The 14,046-nt window shown below is 55.5% G+C and overlaps 1 protein-coding gene, 1 long non-coding RNA gene and 1 other non-coding gene across 3 annotated transcripts; all 3 read right to left on the reverse strand.

Moving 5' to 3' along the window:
• Positions 1–835: 835 nt before the first annotated feature.
• LOC124966238 (zinc finger protein 565-like) lies at positions 836–6,598 on the reverse strand. Its single transcript, XM_047527274.1, has 4 exons — positions 6,536–6,598; positions 5,579–5,753; positions 5,042–5,179; positions 836–3,611 (listed from the first exon to the last, which is right to left on the reverse strand). Exons 1-4 carry the CDS (start codon positions 6,596–6,598, stop codon positions 1,792–1,794), a joined length of 2,196 nt encoding a protein of 731 aa, XP_047383230.1. The 3' UTR covers positions 836–1,791.
• A 618-nt stretch (positions 6,599–7,216) lies between these two features.
• LOC124966760 (uncharacterized) lies at positions 7,217–13,774 on the reverse strand. The gene is made up of 3 exons (XR_007105402.1): positions 13,601–13,774; positions 10,213–10,304; positions 7,217–7,517 (listed from the first exon to the last, which is right to left on the reverse strand). It is a non-coding gene; the product is annotated as an uncharacterized LOC124966760 (long non-coding RNA).
• LOC124967695 (small nucleolar RNA SNORA14) lies at positions 8,803–8,927 on the reverse strand. Its single transcript, XR_007105611.1, has one exon. It is a non-coding gene; the product is annotated as a small nucleolar RNA SNORA14 (small nucleolar RNA).
• Positions 13,775–14,046: the final 272 nt, after the last annotated feature.

The following is a 14,046-nucleotide window of genomic DNA, read 5'->3' on the forward strand; positions in this document are numbered from 1 at the left end:
GATCGGTGTTGCACTGAACGAAGTGTTGTTCACGACAGGTGTCATCAGAGGGGCACACACGCACAGCCACAGGCACACAGAGATTCACCTAGGTGGCAGGCAGTGGGTGGCGTGCCCGGTGCCTTCTACATTGACAGTCACCGGCAGGAGGCTCCAGTCTCTGCCTCAGTGGGCCTCTCCTTTTCTAACCATGTCCTCCCTGGTTCACTGCAGTCCTTCAGGGAGGCGGTTGGCTAAGATTTTCTACCAAGGGGCACAGAGTAAATATATCCAGCTTTATGGGCCACCTGGTCTCTGTCCCAACAGCGGGATGCTGCCTTCCTGAGCCAGGAAGCAACTGCAGAGGATTCATCAATGAGCATGTGGCTGTGCACGGGCTACCTCCCTGACACCAGGCTGTGGGCTGCATCTGCCCAGTTCACCCTCAGATTTATTCACTGTGTCAGGTCCTGCCAGCCCAGATCCAAGCTGCTCTCTGCTCTGGCAGGCAGTCTACACAGGAATGCAAACATCTAGACCTTTTTTTCCCCTGGGGTTCTGGGGATCAAGCACAGGGCCTTGCACATGTTAGGCGAGTGCTCTACCACTGAGCTACATCTGCAGCTCACTTTTTTTAAATAAGCTTATTGTATTTATTTTTTATGTTGTGCTGAGAATTGAACCCAGTGCCTCACCCATGCTAGGCAAGCGCTCTACCACTGAGCTGCAACCTCAGCCCTCACTTTTTTTTTTTAAAGACACCTTTTGTGAAATTCAAATTGTGTCAATCTGAAAGAGTACAATATAAAAGAACAAAAATCTTGGTTTATGTACAAAATTGGAATAGTATATTTTTTAAAAAAACAAAAGCTCTCAAAAGCCGTGGTTTCCTCACTTAAACATTGGGGACCATAAAAATTCCTGTTTCCTAGGCTGCACAGGAGAACTGGCTACGATAATTGAGATAAAGAGCTCAGGACCGTGCTAGACAGACAGGCCCCACAAAGGCTGGCCTGTATCAGCAACACTGTCAGTAATCTGCTGACTGTTCCTTCCTGACCACAGGCAGGTGTCCTGTGGAGGACCAGCCAGCTTGAGATCTGAAAGTGCCCAGAGCTTCCGGGGCCCCAGGACACTCTCCTAAAGCCGTTCACAAAACCCGACAATCGACTGTAAGGAGATACAAATTCAGTGTCTCGCGGTTGCACCCCCTTTCTTACTTTCTCAGAACCATCCCATGTGAGATTTCTGACAATTGAGATCTCAACCGGTGCTGAGGAGAAGCTTCCACGAAGCTCGGCAGGCTATTTGTCCCCAGGGTCCATGCAGCAGCCACCGGCCACTGACACTGACGTGTGATTGGTGCATTAAAGAGATTGCATTTAATTTTACTCCATGCTGATTCCTCTAAAGGTAAGTATGTACACCTTGCTAGTGGTTATTGTGTTGGACAGCACAGAAAAAGAGCCGAGTTCCCTCTCAAACTCAGTTATCCACAGGGCTTTTGCTTGAAGTGGGCAGGGTGTTCTTTGTTCTTGGGTGGTGAGGAGCCTGCTTGTCATGTTGTAGGACTTTTTTCTGCATCCTTGGCCTCTACCCGTAGATGCCAGTTGCCAGCAGCACCTCCCAGGCGACCAAAAATGTCTCTTGACACTGCAGGGACGTTCTGGGAGGAAGACCTGCCTGTCGGGAACCGCTGGTGTGCCAGAAACTTTGATGGGAACCAAGCAGGGTGCGTCGGACAGTCTCCCTCATTCTGACCTTGCCGGTGGCTCCGGGTGGGTCCTGGACAGGCTCTCTCAGGGCTGGCGCTCACTGTCCCTTTCCTGCGCGCACTTTCTGGTTGAGAATCTTCCTGGCGTGCATCTTCTGGTGGAGCGCCAGGGAGGCCTGGTGCCTGAAGGCCCTCCCGCACTGCGCGCAGGGATCCGGCCTGTCTCCGGCGTGGACCCTGCGGTGGTTATTCAGGGTGGTCCTGTCGGTGAAGCCCTTCCCGCACTCGGGGCACACGAAGGGCTTCTCGCCTGCGTGCAGCCGCTGGTGCCTGATGATGCTCGACTTGCAGCGGAAGGCCTTCCCGCAGCCCTGGCAGCGGTGCAGGGCGTCCTCCCCGTGGCTCTTCTGGTGCTTGAGCAGGGCCGCCTTGCTGGGGAAGGCCTTCCCGCACTCGGGGCAGTCCTGGCGCGCGCCCGGCACGTGGATCTGCTGGTGCTCCGACAGGTGGGCGCCGTTGCGGAAGTGCCTTCCGCACTGCTGGCACTTGTGCGGCTTCTCGGCCTGGTGGAGCCGCCGGTGCTCCGCCAGGTGCGCGTTGACCCGGAAGGTCTTGCCACACTCGCAGCAGCGGTAGGGCTTCTCCCCGGTGTGGATCCTCTTGTGCTCCCTCAGGGAGGAGCTGCGGCCGAAGCACTTGTGGCAGGCGTCGCACTTGTAGGGCTTCTCCCCGGTGTGCACCCTGCGGTGGCGCGTGAGCTTGGTGCTCTGCTTGAAGGTCTTCCCGCACTCATCACACTTGAAGGGCGTCTCGCCCGTGTGGATCCTGAAGTGGCTGCTGAGCGTGGAGCTGCTGTTGAAGGCCTTCCCGCACTCCTTGCACTTGTAGGGCCTCTCGCCGGTGTGGATGCGGCGGTGCGTGAAGAAGTACCAGCTGTGGCGGAAGGACTTCCCGCACACGCCGCACTTGTGGGGCTTCTCCCCGGTATGGATGCGCTCGTGCTCCACCAGGTGCAGGGTCTGGTTGAAGGTCTTTCCACATTCCTTGCATTTAAAGTGATTCTTACCCTTTCGGGGGCTCTGGTGCTTTTTGGAGCCCCTGGTGCCCTGTGTTTTCTTACGAGTGCCCTTTTCTGGGGTCTTCTTTCCTTGACGGGTTTTCTTTGCGGTTTTCTTTGGTGTTGGTGCTGCGGTGGCCGGCTTTTGGCTGGAAGGTTCCTTCGGGGGAGCTGCGGTGGCCTGGCTTGAAGGTTCCTTGCGGGGAGCTGCAGCGGCCTGGCTGGAAGGTTCCTTGCGGGGAGCTGAGTTGGCCAGCTTTTGGCTGGAAGGTTCCTTCGGGGGAGCTGCGGTGGCCTGGCTTGAAGGTTCCTTGCGGGGAGCTGCAGCGGCCTGGCTGGAAGGTTCCTTGAGGGGAGCTGAGTTGGCCAGCTTTTGGCTGGAAGGTTCCTTCGGGGGAGCTGCGGTGGTCTGGCTTGAAGGTTCCTTGTGGGGAGCTGCAGGCACCTGGCTGGAAGGTTCCTTGTGGGGAGCTGAGTTGGCCAGCTTTTGGCTGGAAGGTTCCTTCGGGGGAGCTGCGGTGGCCTGGCTTGAAGGTTCCTTGCGGGGGGCTGCAGGGACCTGGCTGGATGGTTCCTTTGGGGGAGCTGAGTTGGCCAACTTTTGGCTGGAAGGCTCCTTGGGGGTGGCAGGCTCACGCTCTTTCTGAGCAGGGGAGAGGTTCTTCCCTGCTCTTGTGTTCCGCCTGGAGCCAGCTTTCTGGTTACCTGGGGGTCTGCCCTTCCTTCCCGAGGCCCTTTCTGCCCTAGCACTCTGCGGGGCACCACTTCGGACAGTTTCCTTTGCCTTCTCCTGCAGTGGACTCTTAGAACTGCCTGGCTTCTTCGGTTTTGTCTTTGGTTTATGCTGCGTCGTCTTCTTGCCTGAAAGCGATCCAGAATGCAAACATCTGTTTTACGTTGCTGTTTTGATTTTAAAATGTTTTAATGGCACATAACACATGTACAAAGTTTATATACAGATAAAAAGTCCTCCATTTGATCAGTGCTTACAGAGTGAGCACATCTGTGTCCACAGCACCGAGGTGGAGGTCACTCGGGCCTTCCCTCACACTGTGTCCTCTGCCCTGGGGAGACCACCCCACCCTCACGACATGCGTCGGCACTACTGCTGTTCTTGCACACCTTGTGAACGTAGCTATGGTCATGTGCCCTTCAGGGTCTGCAGTTCTGCACTCAGTGTTACCTTTGTGACAGTCACACTTGCACGGCTTGGAGTCTTTCATGGTGTGAATATGCCAGAACACATCTGCCTATCTTACTACTTATAGGTGCTTGGAGACCCCACCTTGGGTCATTCTGAACAGAGCCGCTGTGGACACTGCGGCACACCTCCTGGTGAATGCAGACACACGTCCCCTGGGCGTGCCCAGGAGGAACTGTGGGTTGCTGAGGAGCTTCTGTGTGATCCTAGCGGGTGCTGCCTGGCATCTCCCCCTCCATGGCTACACCCACATATACTTCCACCAGGAGCCCGGGAGCCCCGCTTGCTCCACGCCTGCCACGGAGCCAACGCTTATGTCTTGCCAAAATGGGTGTTTTGAAATCCCCATCCCTGGCGTGATGGTACCAGAACTGGGCCCTTACGGGTTACTTTGGCACCAGGAGGGACCCCTTGTGAATGGGATTTTTGCCCTCTCTGGCACCCCAGCCTGGGCATGAGGCATGGATTGCCCAGGCCTGCTCTGTGCTGGCTGACACTCAGCCGGACCCCACGTTCTTGCCACTACTCACGTTTCTCCTTTAAGTCATCCTTGGGGGATGGTATCACTGGGAGCTGACTTAGAAGACATACTTATGCTGGGTAGGTGATAAATATCAGGAGTTGGAACTAGGGAGGCGGAAGCAGGAGTGTGGAAGAGGATCGCTATCTGATGAATAGTGCTCATTACTATTTGTGATTCTTATCTCATTCTATATTAATATCATATTTTAAATAATTATATTTTAGAATATATGTGCTACATAATCAAACAGTTGTATGTTACACACTGTACTTGTCTTTATCTGTGTTTCACATCTGGGACAACAGAACAACAGGTGAGTGGAAACATCTGCCTGCTCTGGAGGGTCAGAACACAGTGCTGGCCAGAAGTGTGCCCTTGCTTTACTAAGCCCAAGAGGGCTGTGCACTGGAGACACTGGAAAAGATGAAGGTCATGTACAGACCAACCGGCACCAAAAAGTGCCACAGACACCTGGGCGAAGCAGCAACCGAGGAACAATGGCAGGAGAGCACCTGGCGGCGCGCGGGGAGCAGCCAAGGCCCGCCGCCCACCCGGGCCCTCGCTCACCCGCAGTGCCCTTGCTCGTCGCACCTCCCTTGTCCTCCTCTGGCGCGGGGCCTCCGGGGCTGGGTCTCTCCTCCACGCAGGGCTCGATGCCTTGCTCCAGCCTGGTGACCAAGCTTGGCTTGAAGAAATGACACCCTACTACGAAGAAGGAGAGAGCGTTGCCTGCCCCCAGCTTCCTCTCCACCGCCAGCGCTTGCACAGGAAGACCAGCGGCCCGGGCTGCCACCCCAGCAGCTCCCACCTGAGCGCCACCAGGGAGCGCGTCCACCCCCTCCATGGGTTTAGCTGCGGCCTGTGACCTCCGCCAGCTCCAATCACAGTGAGACCAACACTCCTACCTGCCCTGCTGCAAGCCCCGCAGCCCCCGGACACCTGGCATGGCGGCAGCTCTGTGCCGCCGCGAGCCGTGCCAGGATAGGACGAAGCCCAGGACACGCAAGCTTTGGCCTCAGCGCCAGTCCCGAGGCAGGGCTCTGGGCCTCCCGTAAAGCTCAGAGCCCTTCAGAATCAAGGTCGCGGGGGGGAGGCCGTCCTTACCCAGGGAGGCCAAATTCCTGTAGTTCTCCAGCATCACGTCCTTGTACAGGTCCTTCTGCGCAGGCTTCAGCAGCTTCCACTCCTTCTGGGTGAAGTACAGGGCTATGTCCTTGAAGACCACTGGCTCCTGTAACACCAGAGCCCTGCTGCTCTTCACCCAGGGCCCGGCCCTTCCCTGGCCCAGGAGAGGAGGTGCCGGGGGTGCAGGTTTGGGGTGTGTTCAGAATCCTGCCTGGCTGCAGCCGTGAGCAGGGCCCCCGGGCCTCGCCCGCCATACCCACACCCTAACCTGTCACCAGGCAGTGCCCTTCCCTTGTGATCTGAGCCTGGCCACAGCACTTGCTTTGGCCAGTGGGATGGTGGTTAAATGTGACATGTGCAGAAACTTGGAAAAAACCCTTGATAATTGGCAGTGTTCTGACTGCCCCTCTACTACTTACCAGGAGCAAGAACGCACCCAGGTCAGCCTCCTGGAGCTCGAAAGAGGTGTGCAGCCACCAAGTCCCCCAGGCCCTTGGAGAGCCAGCCTAGATGAGCCGACACCCAGACTGCCCCCAGACTGCTCCTAAGAAGGAGCCTCCAGAACAACCTCTTCTGGGTATGTGCCCCCGAAGTGCCATGGTGTTGCCATGGCAACAGATAACGGCGACAGGCATGTTCTCAACATTTACGTGGGGTTGGGAGGAGAGTGCATGTATGGATGCTATAGTAAGTTGGAAACATCAGTGCCCGGAAGAATCCTGCATGTCAGTCTTTTGGGCATCTGGAAATCTCCCAGTTTCCATATCTGTGATGTAGATACCAAGGACGGTTAGGAACACAGACTCAGGAGCCAGACTTCCTGGGCTTCACTCCTGGCCTGGTCACTTAACTAGCTGTGTGACCTTAGGCAAGTGACACAAGCTCTCTGTGCTTCCATTGCCTTGTATCTGAACTAGGGATAACAACAGGACCTACCTCCTGGGTTACTGTGAGGATGAGGGGATAAACATGGGAATCATGGTCAGTGTTCACCATCATTCTGAGTATGTGTTTCAACGGGGGTCCTGGCAATGGGAGATGGAGGCAGACTTGGAGATCAGTCTGTTCGTGTAGCGTCAGGGCCAGGAGCTGGGCATGAGCTAACCTAACAGACCTGGGATCGGTGGACACAACACTCCTCCTTTGCTACTGATGGAAGCTGTGAGTGAACGCTCGGCTGCCGAGGCAAGGCCACGTTTCCCAGCACCCCTCACGGCCAGACAGGGTCATGTGACTGCGCTCTAGCCGATGGGTGTCAGCAGAAGTGACAGATCCATCTTTGCCTTTAGAAGGGCCAGAGCTGCCCTTCCCTTCCCACGTCCCCACTTCCTTTGGGGCAGGATGTAACTGTCGTTGGGTGAGCCCTCCTCGACCTCCTACGGAGGAGAAGCAGATCAAAGGAGGCTGGGTGGGAACCCCAGGCAGTGGTCACTGCCCCACCAGGAGGTTCACACAGGGACTGTCCCTGAGTGGGAAATCAAGTCATGCCGCCCACAAAGCTTCTGAATTTAGAAGACAGCAGCCAAGCCTGCGTCCCGCCTGGGCTCAGGGTTCAGGGTGGGGAGCAGAGAGATGGACAGGGCCCCAGGGACACCTGATGTAGCATGGCCGGTGCTGGAGGAGGCGGCACATGCCCAGGAGCACACAGGACACCTGTGGGCACATTTTGGGGAACTCTACAAGAGGCTTGAAAGAGAAGATGACAGCAGAGCCGAGTCTCCAGAACAAGAGAGTCTGTGAGGCAGAGCAGAGCAGAAGGTGTCCCGAAGGAGGTGAGAGGCGGGCAGGCAGAAGGGCTCAGAGGCAGGAGGAAACCGGAGAAGCAGAGAAGGCCAACACCACCGGGCAGCGGGCTGGCGCCGGACTCGGCCACGCGGAGCGTCCTTGGGCGAGCGGCTTCCCGTGCCTGGTTTCACATCTGTGAGATGGGAAGAGGAGCTAACAGTACCACCTGGGGCTTAAACAGATTATGGCAAGGGAAGAGCCACAACAGCACCCACCACTCACTAAGAGCCGGAACCACGAGCTGCCTGCTAACCGCCCTCGCCGTGGCTGGTCTGTTAAAACGACCTGCTGTTGTAAAAATGCCCCACTCTCTTTCCATGTGAAGCATGTGCCTCAACGCTGCCACCTGTAAGCGATGGGCAGCTCTAGCGATTTCCGTCAGGACCGTCCCCGTGGTGACTGTGGTACTCGTAGAGGAAGGGACATGGATGCTCTCGAGGCGTCAGCTCTCTGTGTCCTTCTCTGCTGGCACGAGCTCACCCCACGCACGTGATCACAAGTGGGGCTTGAAGGGTCAGGGCCAAGCTTCCAAGCGTGGAAAATTTCCCATCACATCCTACAAACACTTACATGACAGGCGCATTCCAAGAACCGCACGATCCACTCTCTGTCCTTGTACTGACCCTGTGATGGGCTACTGCGACCAGCCCATTTCACAGGTGAGGGAGCTGAGGCTCAGAGAAGCTCAAGGAATAACCCAAGACCACGCAGCCGGTAGTGGCTGAGTTGAGAGTCTGGGCTTGTGGTTTCACCGGGCGGGGTCCCTGGCTGCGAGGCGTCAGTGGACAGCAGGGTTGGGTCCTGCTCTGTGCCCATTCCTCTACAGAACCATCTTTCCCCAGCCCTGGGTTCCTCAGCCTTGGCTCCACTACCACTTAGGGCCAGTTCATTCTCTGACCTGGGCTGGGGCTGACTGTGCACGGTGGGTGCACCCCTGGCCTCCACTCATTAGACACCAGTAGCATGTCCCTCCAGTGTGACGACCAAAATGTGTCCACACATTGCCAAAGGACCCTGGAGGAGAAGGTGCTTCCGGGTGAGAACCACAGCCTTATTCCGTGCGTCCCTTTCTTGGTTTGTCAGGGGAGGCAAAGACACCCCCCCCCTTGGACTTCAGGGGCCCGCAGCGTGACCCGGGCTGGGCCGGTGAGGGTCTTGCTCTCCAGTTGTTGGCTCAGTGGTGGGCATGTGACTCATAGTGGGCTAATCAGAATACTTCCTACCCAAGGCTACCTGTGGGATCTAAAGGGCCTCCTCGCTGATTCCTCATTAGTTGCAATGAGGAAAATCAGAAAGTATTTGGTGGAGAAATCGGACAACTACCTTGACCAAGATCAACATGAGCATCCACCAATGAAGACAGACTGACCACAGGTCGATCAAATGTGAGGCCCTGAGCAGACCCAGCACCACCTGGGCACAGGGGCACAACATGAGTTGAGGCCACAGAAGAGGCACCCAGGCCCAATGTGCCCTGACTCTAGTCTTCAAAACTGCCAGGGTCGTAAAAGGCGAAAAGCGACCCAGGAGGTTTTCCAGACTTGAGGAAAACCAAATCCGACCACCAACTGCAACACTGTCCCCCACAGGATCCTGCCCTGGAGAAGAAAGAATGCCAAAGCGGGTGGCATTTCACAAGTTCGCAAAAAGCGTCACGCCAAGGGTCAATGTTAGGAGAAGATGATCAGGGGACACAGACAGCTGTGCTCAGGGCGGTGCTGGATGGGTCACTCGGTGCTCAGCGGTCCTGATGAAGACATGTGCATGACAATGGAGAGTGCAGCTGTCAAAGCAAAGAGCAGAAATGCTCACAGGTGGTGGGGCCAGTGAGCTGGGCGCTCTGTTGCAATTTTCTTGGAGTTTTAAATTGTTTCCATGATGTGCGTCTATATCTTTCTGTGTGTGTGTGTGTGTGTGTGTGTGTAGTGCTGCTGGCACTAACAGGAAAGCCATTTCTGTCTTTGGGATGCTGAGCTGAGGCCTGTGTGTGCCTCAGGAGGTTCCGGTGTGACAGCAGAGGCTGCCTCTGGACCTCCATCTGAGCCTCTCATAAGCACCAGGATGTCAGTTCAGCATTCTCACCTGGTTGGCAGTTCTGGCATCCAGCAAAAGTCCCAGAACCAATTCTGATTGGCCAAGACAGAGTCACATGCCTGGCCCTGAGCCAATCATTGGGTCCTGTGTAGGGTGTGCTCTGATTGGATGTGGGAATGCCAGGAAAAAGGGGCAGGATCAGCTTCACCCAAGGTGGGTGGCAGACAGGGGTCCCCAAGGAAAGACCAAGAGTGGCCAGGAGGGGGTCATGCTCCAGAGGGCTGGGTGCACTGCCAGCCTCCATCCACCAAAGCCCCTTCCCTCCTGCACTGCTGTTCCCATGCATTCCATCCCTGTGCAGACACTGCCCACTGCTCATCCCAGCCGTCTCTAGGCTGGGGCTCTGTCAGCAGAACAAGGGAGGGGCGGGCAGATGATGGACACCTACCAGCCACCCTCAGGGGGCCACCTATCCTCTGAAGAAACCCAGGCATGATGAGGGGCAGAGCGTGACAGACTGGAGTCCTTCCCGCTCTGCAGTGATGGGATGTACCCTGGGAGTCACACACTGGACCGGGGTTCCACCACTGAGCCCAGTAGGTAGCAATGGGTCAGAGACAGGAGTTAGCAAAGAGGAGGCAGGGAAGAGTGGCCCATCTCTAAGGAAATCGCCCTCCTCTGGGTGCAGTGCACACCAAGCCGAGCAGGGCCGAGCCAGGCAGGGAGGGCAGGACACAAGTCCCCCCTCTCCAAATAGAGCTGGCCTCTGGCCAAAGAGGAGCCAGTCCGCTTACCCTGCTCCAGGCTGGTGGAGGTCGGATCGGCATTCTTCCCTTCTTCTTGGACAGTCTGGTTGGGGTAGGACTTGGATTCCGTGAAGTCAGGGCTGGTGCAGGAAGGGGAGAGTCGTGAGTCCAGCCTGGCTCTGAGGACGGGCAGACCCACCCAGGAAACCTGAGCAGTGAGAGAACTGAGCGAGAACGGGGGCCAGCCTGTCTCCGTGCTGAGGTGTTCCTTCCACAGCAACTCTAGGAACCCAAAACAAGACCCCAGTGGCATGCATCGTAAGCCACCGTGTGTGAAAAGCTCACCCATAAATGCGTGAGAACAGACACACTCGCATAATGGTTTGTGTGAGCACAGAGCTTTCTGGAGACAGCACTGTCTCTGGGGAGCACCTAGGTAGTGCGGAAGCAGAGGCCAGGTTACTCTTGACTGGGAAGTCAGCAACACATTTGCAATTTTTGTCCCTCCTCATCCTGAGCAAACTGGAGGGAGGAAATGCCCAGGAAACCCCACCGCCCGCCTTCCACCTCTAACGTTCTGCCGCACTGCTTCCTCAGGGCTCACCCGCCCAGCCGTCTGCCCTTCTGCCAGTCCAGCTTAGAGTCTCGGTGCCTGTTACAGTACCTAGCAGACTTAGTTCATGTCCCTCCTGAATCTGTTCAGATGTAGGTCCTTAGCAAGAGTTTGTGTTTGCTTTGACTGATTTTAGGCAAGACTTACACACAGGGAAGAGGGCACCTCTCAGGGCCTCACTGCAAGGAGCTGAGACACCCAGAAGCCCACTGAGATACAGGACTTTACACATCTGATCACACTCTCCAATCAGAACATGAGATTGCAATTGTTGGAAGAGGATTTAGTTCCCAGATTAAGTCAGACACATTAGTCATAGCACGGGGTGTCCAAAGCAGAAATCAAACTGGGTCAGTCTGGCCTCCATCTTGACCCTCCCCCAGCCGGACTGGGGAGGAGTTCACCCTCTCCACCTCCCAGAATCTCCCCACCTCCCTGAATCTCCACTCCACTCCCAGAATCCCCATCTCCTAGAATTTCCCTACCTCCCAGATTTTCCAATTCCCAGAATCTCACTTCCCCAAATCTCCTTGCTTCCCCAAATTTCTGAGGGAATGGCACATGCAAAGGCCCCGAGTCAGGTCATTTAAGGCAAGGCAAGGCTCAGGGGGCTGGATCCTCATGAGCCTGAGGAGATGTGTGGGATGAAGTCAGAGGTTGGCTGGTAAAAGTCACCGGGCCCTGCTGGGGTCTGGCATGACTGGTTAGCTTTGAGGATCTCTTGTGTTTTATCACACCCCTAACCCCTGCCTGGTGGGAAGAGCTTGGAGGGGGCAGCAGACCCTGAGTTGGGCAGAAAGGCAGCCACCCAGGCAGGAGAAACACCCATCCTGGCTCAGAGGAAGTGGATGGTTTCCTGAAGATCTTCAGGAGAGTGGTCTCAGATTTTGTAGCATTGTGACATGCCTGTGGCCCTTCTTTGGCCAAGTGACCAATGATGGGCGTTATCCCACAGAAATGAAAATGTCCACACAATAGCCCAGGTGATACTTGGGACACCTTCATCTGCAATAGGCAGACCTGGACACAACTCCAACATCCCTTGAAAGGTGAAGCTGACTGTGGTCCATTGGCCACAGGGAGCACGTCCTGTGAATGACCTGTGTGGAGGCTGTTGCTGTGGGCCCATGAGACCAGACCAAACAGAGCCTAGGCACTCAGGCTAGATATGGTGAACTTCCAGAGGAGCCGGTTTTCCCCAAACCAGGAGATTCGAAGCAACTCACCAGAGGGGCCCTGCCTACCCCATCAGATTGATAAGGAGCTTTGAAAAGAACAAACCCCTCTTTGTTCCCTTTCTGTTCTTCACATCCTTCCAGTCTATAAAGTGACTTTCCACTGCTCAGGTCGTCAGAGAACCTAAGTCTCTACATGAGATGCTACCCAATTCTAATTGACCAATAACAGCCTCTTAGATCTTTAAATCTGTTGAAAAAAATTTCTTTTTCTGGTACTGGGGACTGAACCCAGGGATGCTTTACCACTGAGTCACATCCCCAACCCTTTCTATTTTGAGATAGGGTCTCGCTAAGTTGGTGAGGCTGGCCTTTATGATGCTCCTGCCTCAGCCTCCTGAATAGCTGGGGTTACAGGAGTGTGCCACCGTGTCAGACTTGAAGTTTTGGTTTTGAACACTACTAGTCAGCAATAAAAGGAGTCAAGTGTTTATATGCAATACCGCAAATACAGACCTCAACCACATTGTGCAGAGTCAAAAACTAAAAGCAAACCAAAGGTCACAAACTGTAAAACTCCAATTGAACATTCTTTAAACGATGACATTGAGAGAGGGAGAGCAGAGGAGTAAATGATGGTGGGCAGGATGGGCGTGGCTATGACAGGACAGGGAGCTCAGGTGGGCAAGGGTGGGCGTGGCTATGACAGGACAAGGAGCTCAGTGGGCAGGATGGGCGTGGCTATGACAGGACAGGAAGATCAGAGGGCAGGGTAGGCGTGGCTATAACAGGATAGGAAGATCAGTGGGTAGGGTGGGCGTGGCTATGACAGGACAGGGAGCTCAGGTGGGCAGGGTGGGCGTGGCTATGACAGGACAGGGAGTTCAGAGGGCAGGGTGGGCGTGGCTATGACAGGAGAGATCAGTGGGCAGGGTGGGCGTGGCTATGACAGGACAGGGAGCTCAGAGGGCAGGGTGGGCGTGGCTATGACGGCACCAGGAGAGCTTTGTGCTGAAGAAACAGTATTTTCTGGTAGCAGTGATGTTACATCATGCTGCCAATGTGACCAAGTGACACAGCAATGTACACACACACTCTTCTCATGCTGACGTCTTGCCTTAGATGTGTTGTCATCAAGTGAGAGGTGACCACCAGAGAAAGTGGATCAAAGGCACACATGTGTTGAGCTCTCTGTGCTGTTTTTGCAACTTTGTATGAATCTGCATCACAGCAAGCCCTGCGGCCCTCCTTTGTGGGTCAACCCACCAGCAGGACCCACAGGTCTGGGCCCAAGTCGCCTCATGCTGACATCTGCACACATCTCTGGTCAGCTTCCAGTATCTCCAACATGCTGCCTCCCAACCTCTGGTCAGATAGTAGGATGCAGGGTAACCCAGGTGGGGCCTCCAGGTCACAGTGAGTGGCCAGCTCCCAACACACACGCCTGAGGGAAGTGCCAAGACTCATTCCTGTGACCTAAATGCCCTGGAGTTCCACCTAGGAGAGTCTCTGACCTTTCCACCCCAGGGGAAGCCAGAGGAAGGATGCTGGGCTGGGGGAGGGCCTGGAGTCCAAGTTTGCTTGACATGCCTTGGAAGCCCTCCCCACGTTTGCCAGCCTGCCCACCTCCCCCGATGCCGCCTCTCACCTCTATCATCTGGAGGCTTGGTCTTCGCCTCTGAGGTCTCCTTGTCTTTGACGGTGCCAAAATTCTGCATTGTGTGCATGGCAGACACAGCTCCTAGGGAGAGGGGTGGAGCGAGGTAGCCTGAGCTGGAATTCTGCACTCAGCAACTGGAGCCCTCAGGCAGAAGACATCACCTCCCCAAGTCTTCTATCCACAACTGGAAAGCATCAGCAGGGCCTCCCCCTAGAAAAATCAATTGAATGATTTGTGGAGAGCACTTGGCAGGGGCAGAATCAGGGATTGTGGGGCGTGAGGCTTGGAGAGGGTCTCTTCTCTAAGCAAAAGGTGGAAAAAATGTGTGAAATCCGCTGACACCAAGATGAAGTCATTCTTGTCAGACTCGGACAGAACGAGAGCCAGGAAGTTATAGAGAACTCTTCACGCTACAGTGAGCGAAGTACTGAGGT

The sequence above is a fragment of the Sciurus carolinensis genome, chromosome 16, assembly GCF_902686445.1.
Source record: "Sciurus carolinensis chromosome 16, mSciCar1.2, whole genome shotgun sequence".
NCBI lineage: Eukaryota > Metazoa > Chordata > Mammalia > Rodentia > Sciuridae > Sciurus > Sciurus carolinensis.

What these genes read in the sequence shown, in the direction of transcription:
- LOC124966238 (XM_047527274.1), bottom strand. Translation starts at nt 6,598, where the DNA reads ATGATGGTGAACACTGACCATGATTCCCATGTTTATCCCCTCATCCTC. An exon ending in TCCTCACAGTAACCCAGGAG is followed by an intron (nt 5,754 to 6,535) that starts GTAGGTCCTGTT and finishes CTCCTGGGCCAG; the next exon opens with GGAAGGGCCGGGCCCTGGGT. An exon ending in GACGAGCAAGGGCACTGCGG is followed by an intron (nt 3,612 to 5,041) that starts GTGAGCGAGGGC and finishes GATCGCTTTCAG; the next exon opens with GCAAGAAGACGACGCAGCAT.